The 5,821-nt window shown below is 46.6% G+C and overlaps 2 protein-coding genes and 1 pseudogene across 2 annotated transcripts; 1 reads left to right on the forward strand and 2 right to left on the reverse strand.

Annotated features, from left to right (window-relative positions):
- Window positions 1-1,399: 1,399 nt before the first annotated feature.
- LOC9629047 lies at window positions 1,400-3,491 on the reverse strand (annotated as a pseudogene).
- A 35-nt stretch (window positions 3,492-3,526) lies between these two features.
- On the forward strand, window positions 3,527-4,603 carry LOC9629048 (dehydrodolichyl diphosphate synthase 6). The gene is made up of 3 exons (XM_024680154.1): window positions 3,527-4,072; window positions 4,133-4,183; window positions 4,250-4,603. The coding sequence occupies exons 1-3, from the start codon at window positions 3,530-3,532 to the stop codon at window positions 4,601-4,603; spliced, it is 948 nt and encodes a 315-aa protein (XP_024535922.1). The 5' UTR covers window positions 3,527-3,529.
- On the reverse strand, window positions 4,545-5,309 carry LOC112348042 (26 kDa secreted antigen-like). Its single transcript, XM_024679974.1, has one exon. It carries the CDS (start codon window positions 5,292-5,294, stop codon window positions 4,653-4,655), a length of 642 nt encoding a protein of 213 aa, XP_024535742.1. The 5' UTR covers window positions 5,295-5,309; the 3' UTR covers window positions 4,545-4,652.
- Between the last annotated feature and the right edge of the window lie 512 nt (window positions 5,310-5,821).

The following is a 5,821-nucleotide window of genomic DNA, read 5'->3' on the forward strand; positions in this document are numbered from 1 at the left end:
ATAGATCGAGCTCCGTAGCAGCGATCGAGAGGGCAAGAAATGGCGGGCGCCGGGCGGGCGGACTCGCTATGGAGCCGCCGCCGATAGAAAGAAAGAGTAAAACCACAAACGCGAAAGCGTGCGTGGGGGATTTTTCCTCCTCCCCGGTTAAAATATTCCACCCTCCCCGGGTAAGAACCGTTTTACCACACCCATTACGTACAAAATAATGTGGTCCACATTTGTTGGTTTGTACTTGGGCCAGTGGCTCCCTGGCTATGAAAACTGTGCGTGTCATTATAGTAAGCAGGGCGCCAGCGAGGATATTGCTGGACCCCTCCATGGGATTATCCGCCAAAAATCTTCATACCATACCAAACCATTAGCGGTTAATTATTCCTCGCGAACGAGAACGCGGGGATTGGAATATGCCCCTGGAGAAGCATTGAACCACACCAAACAAACGCAATTACACCTTTCTCGCATTCTTACAATTTCGCGACAACGACATAAGATTAAACTATGGGTGGCGTGTTTATTTAGAATTAGGATAGATATGGGCTTTGTATTCTTCCCTCAAACAAACACCTCTATCTTCCAAAACGATCGATCGTGGATTTAGCATTGGATGCTCGCTGGGCTTTTCTCCGTTCTTTAGCTCAGAAATGGACGTCAATTTTCGCGGTAAACATCTCAACTACCACGTAGGACGCCTGGCACTGCCATCCTGGCAGGGATCGTCCGATGTGTCGGCCTGTCACTCGTCACGGGTAGCTCTGGTCCATCCCTCTACTCTCGTGACCCCTGCCACGCAGACGACACCATCATTCTCTAGCCTGCATTTTGACATCAGGATTTACCTTCCACTCTTTTTTACCTTGTACGGGAGTGGGTAAAAGTCGCTCTAGCTTTTCTCCAGGGAACCTGTAAGGAATCTTTGAAGCATAGAAAAGCTTTGGGTGGAATCATCACGCATTCCCCAAATTCTAAAGTAGTATAAGTTGACATAAAGGTTTTGATTGCACAGGCAGCAAGCCCAAGCACCCACAAAATTAAATCATAAAAAATCATAGATTTCTCAAAGACAACACAAAAATCAAACCCAAAGCACAACATATCAGATTGACCGGAATAAAACCATCTAAGTATTGTTTAGTGCAAAAGAGCGGGTCTCTTTCCAATAATTAATATCCATAAAACCAAATCATGTTGGTCATACTCAACCTCATCCACTGCCATATTTTTTTATTGATGTTTTTGCTCAAGGTACCTGGATTAAAAAGCCTGAAGCTCTTGCTGCCAGATTCGAACCCCGGCATGAACCTTATCATTGTCTGGACTCGATTCTAAAAAGATTCCACACCCGTGCAAGCATATTACCTGAGTTATGCATCGAAAGGATCAATCGAAAAGAAAAAGATGGTAGGAAACACAATAATATGAAAATAGTTGATGATACGATTGGAGTTTCCAAACTCCTGTGATCATTTGCTCATACACGCGACCATCGCGCTCAATGCATTCTTATCTTTGGCCAAAGAGATCAATGAGTTCTCTCTTTCTTTTCTCTTCTTGTTCTCGCTGGCTGGAAGTTGTGCTTTAGAAAGTTTTGATTAGAAGAGAACTCAAGGTTATAGAAGCAATGGACGGATTTGCCAGAACTTACGGCCTTGTCAATTGTTCTTTGAGTTTGTGGTCGCACAGAACTGGAGGGAAGTTTGAGTGTCCGAGCTTCCCAGGCAGTTGTATGGATCCTCAGCCCCATACCACTCTCCCATGGCGTTCCAGCAGAAGGACGACGTAGTGGACAAGTCATTAGAACCGGAAAGCGTAAGACTTACATCCTGCAGGAAAATATTCTGGCAAGGGACGGTGTCGCTGCACGCAAGGTACACTGAGAAATCTGTCCGAGACGTGCCGCGGATGTTCTTGAAATAAACGTCGTGAACTTGCACCGCATCTGTCTGGAGCATCGTCAATTTCGGATCAAAACGCTCAGAGTTTCTTTAACCGAGAAACAGAAACCTGGTTCTCGCAAGGAAGCACACTGTCGCAGTAGAACTGGTTTATAATGACTGGAAATGCAACGTCATTCATTGTCACACTCTCGAAATGAACGTCATGAACCACCCCTGTACCGCCCTGGAAGCAAAAAAGAAGATCAGTCTAGCCAGCCTAGAAAAGATTGAAAGAGAAATATGTCACGCCTGCCATGTCTTAATCCTCAAGCCGTTTTGGGCTCCATTTATGACAAGGTCCTTGACATAAACACCAGCAACGCAAGCCCAGGAATCATATTTTCCAAGGCCACCTATACTGCGCAAGAAAAATATGAGAAAACTTCCGTGGAGATCACGGGATCAGGAAAAACCCCACCTCACACCGTGGCCCGGACCACAAGTCACTCTCTCGATATAAATGTTATACGAGCCTGTTTGTATGGAGATGCAATCGTCCCCTGGAAAACCCACCACTTTGTCAACACCGAGAAAACTTCGAGCGATTACCTGTGCCGATGAGAGTGTCCTGGAGATAAACGTTTTCCGAGCGGACAATATGTATACCATCTGTGTTGGGACTGTCGCTGGGAGCAACAACTTGTAGTCCAGTCATGTAGACCTCGTTGCAGCTTTCCACTGAGAGATGGAATTCCTGGCTGTCTTTCAAGGTCAAGTAGGAGATCTCCACGGCACTGATGCGTCTCAGCAATACGGACTGCGAGCTGAGGGACATACATTAGCGTTGAATGAGAGAAAAAAAAGCACCGACTCAAGGATATAGAAGTTTCAAAGCGATCCCATGCTTCTTCTTTTTGTTTAGTTCTGAAAGTTCGAGAGGCGGACGAGAGGTAACCTACGGTTGGTGATTTCGTTCGGCAATCCTGGCATTAAACATTTCCATCAGCGAAAAAGAGGAAAAGAAGATAAAGCTCACCGCAAAAGGATAGATCTTGCATGAATAAGCCCACCAAAAGTCACCTCTTCCGTCTATCACACCATAGCCGGTTAGCCTGAAAAGCTGGAGACCACTGAAAACCAGCCAGCCATCAAGGTCTACGTTCCAGTTACTAAGATCATCCCTTGCCATGATTGTTCCATCCACCTAGAAGGAGAAAACAATGTGAGTTCTTGGAAGAAACTATTGTTCTTTCTAGCTATGGAGGGCAAAATACCCGCAAAGTGATATAATCCGCGCAAGGACCCGAGAGCTCCACTGGCCCGATCACAAACGAGTATGTTGCTGGGAACAGCACTGTGGAGGACGGGACGAAGCAAGCAGCTTCCCAGGCGCTCAAAAATGCCTGGACGATCGAAACAAGGAATTGGAATCGCACAGATATTTTTCGCTCAAGAACAAGTACCTGGGAGTCGTCCGTCTCGCCATCGCCAAGCGCGCCAAAGGATGTGACATCGAAGACCGGAGGGACGAAAAGGAAGTCGCTATCTTCCAGCGCCGATCCGACGCTCGCGAAGGCGATCGCGATCGCCATTGCTATCGCGCGCATTCCTTGCCCAAAGTATGGAATTATTTTTAGGGCTCTTGGGAGGCAATGCTCCGGACGATCTGGAATGCGCTGTGCCGGGCGATTGCCTGGATCGGCGTCCGGATCCTCCTCTGCGGCCCAGTGCCGCAGCACATCGCGATCATCATGGACGGCAACAGGCGCTTCGCGGACAGGGCCGGGATCGACAGGAAGAGCGGCCATGGATTTGGCTACGATAGCCTCATCCAGACGCTGGAGCTGTGCTTGGATCTGGGGGTGAGGTACGTAACAGTGTACGCATTCAGCATCGACAACTTCGCGCGATCGCAAGAGGAGGTGAGCGCGCTCATGGAGCTCATGCGTGAGAAGCTGGACCTTCTCGTCTCCAACGAAGGGCTGGCCACCGCGAAAGGGATTCGCGTGTGTGTTCTTGGAGACTTGACCTTGCTCCCGGAAGATGTAAGAGCTTCCGCGAATCGAGCGATGGCCGCGACCAAGCACAACTCCATAACCGTGCTTAACATATGTGTGGCCTATACATCCACGCAAGAGATTGTCAACGCTACCAGAGAGGCTGTCAAGGAAGCTCTTGGATTGAGCTCATCGAAGGTACTGGACTCATATTTCCTTAGCTCTTTCTTGTTTGTTCTTGACGGATTTGTTTTTCAGTCCGGTGGTTCTCAACTTACGAATGAAAACGATGGAAGGAACTCACTAAAGGTGATCTCTCCTTCTCCCTCTCCCTCTTCTCTTTTGACATCCTTTTCCTTGTGCTTGTTTTGGCAGACTTTGGACTCGCAAATCACAAAGGAAAGCATCGAACGGCATCTCTACACGGCAGGATCTCCATGGCCGGACGTGCTGATACGAACCTCGGGCGAGACGAGGCTAAGCAACTTTATGCTGTGGCAAGCTTGCCACTCGCACTTGGCCTTTTGCAACGTCCTGTGGCCCAACTTCTCCTTCCGGCACCTATTTTGGATCATCTTCCAGTACCAGAAAAGCTACCGATCTCTACAACACCACTGGATCAAGGCCCAGAGCTTTTGGATCATCCTCCAGTACCAGAGAAGCAACCGATCTCTACAACACCACTGGCACAAGGCCCAGAGCTTTCAAACTCGCCAAAAGTTTGGATAACATTGATGAGAAAAGAACTTTACAAAGAACTCTATGAAAACCAAATCGCCTAACATCCTCTACCAGCGCGAAGCTGCTCGGTGAACGAAGTGGTGGCCACTGGCTTGCCAAGATTATACTGGAGCATCATGCTATCAACATCCTTGACAAATCGATCAGCGAGAGGGGTGTTGATCACCTGCTGCTGTGGAACGAGCAGGAACTCGTAATTGTGAAGCAAGTAGTCGTGCGGGGCTGGCTGCATGTATCCTTCCAAAACTCTCCCGAGAGTTCCATCGCCATTGTTGATCGATGATCCGCGGATGTTTGCGACCCAGTAGTGGATGTACGTGTACTGATCCGCGATCGAGAAGATCGACCTCGACGCCCTCCGATCCAGCATAATAAGCGAGTAGAGCTGGTTGGGGTCGGCGTGGCCGGTTACTCGAATTTGAGGAGTGCTCACGGTGTCCCGGCACGAGAAAATGCTTCCAATCCTTACTGGCACTCCTCCGTACGAGATTTCCAACGAGAGAGACACTGGAGGTGGAGTTGAGTGAAAAGCTGGCGGTGGTGGTGGCGAAGATGGTGTTGGAGGTGAGTGAAAAGGTGGCGGAGCAACAGTGGCTGATGGAGATGAGCAAGGGCAGAAGCACCTATCGGAAGAACCATAGCTTGCACCAAGGAAACCGAGGAGGAGCACAGCAGCCATGCACACATAAGACTTCATCCTTCCTGTTTTACGTATATCACGTAGTTCCTTACAGTTTATATAAGATGATGGAGACCCATTTTGGTCAGGTGCCCAATTAAGCTAGTCAATTGGCAAGGGATTAAAGGTTTAAATTACTCTTATCTAGTTTAACCATGACATCATAAAAATACTCAAGTAATGATCTTGCATTGACCATGAACAATGCAATAGATGTATTTGTGGCCTAAAGGATACAATCTAGAAACTAGTTTGCATCATGAATTTATTTCTGAATTTAAGAATTTAGTTTTTAAAATATTAAATTAATAGTTTTTTTCTTTAATTTCTTATGAAAATCCTTAGCTATAGTATATTTAAATTTTTGTAAATTTTAGTGTATACTCCTTTATAAAATATATGTATATTGATAGTTAGTTAGTTAATATTAAATTTAAAAACAATTGTTAAAAATATAAATTTACACATTTTGCACATAAAAATAATGTATATATTATTCTTTATTTGTGATGTGCTTTTTTTCTGCC

The sequence above is a fragment of the Selaginella moellendorffii genome, unplaced genomic scaffold, assembly GCF_000143415.4.
Source record: "Selaginella moellendorffii unplaced genomic scaffold, v1.0 SELMOscaffold_26, whole genome shotgun sequence".
NCBI lineage: Eukaryota > Viridiplantae > Streptophyta > Lycopodiopsida > Selaginellales > Selaginellaceae > Selaginella > Selaginella moellendorffii.

Coding starts and splice junctions, on each gene's coding strand:
- LOC9629048 (XM_024680154.1), top strand. CDS start 3,530: ATGCTCCGGACGATCTGGAATGCGCTGTGCCGGGCGATTGCCTGGATC. Junction 4,073..4,132: donor TTGGATTGAGCTCATCGAAG/GTACTGGACTCA, acceptor TTTGTTTTTCAG/TCCGGTGGTTCTCAACTTAC. Junction 4,184..4,249: donor ATGGAAGGAACTCACTAAAG/GTGATCTCTCCT, acceptor TTGTTTTGGCAG/ACTTTGGACTCGCAAATCAC.
- LOC112348042 (XM_024679974.1), bottom strand. CDS start 5,294: ATGGCTGCTGTGCTCCTCCTCGGTTTCCTTGGTGCAAGCTATGGTTCT.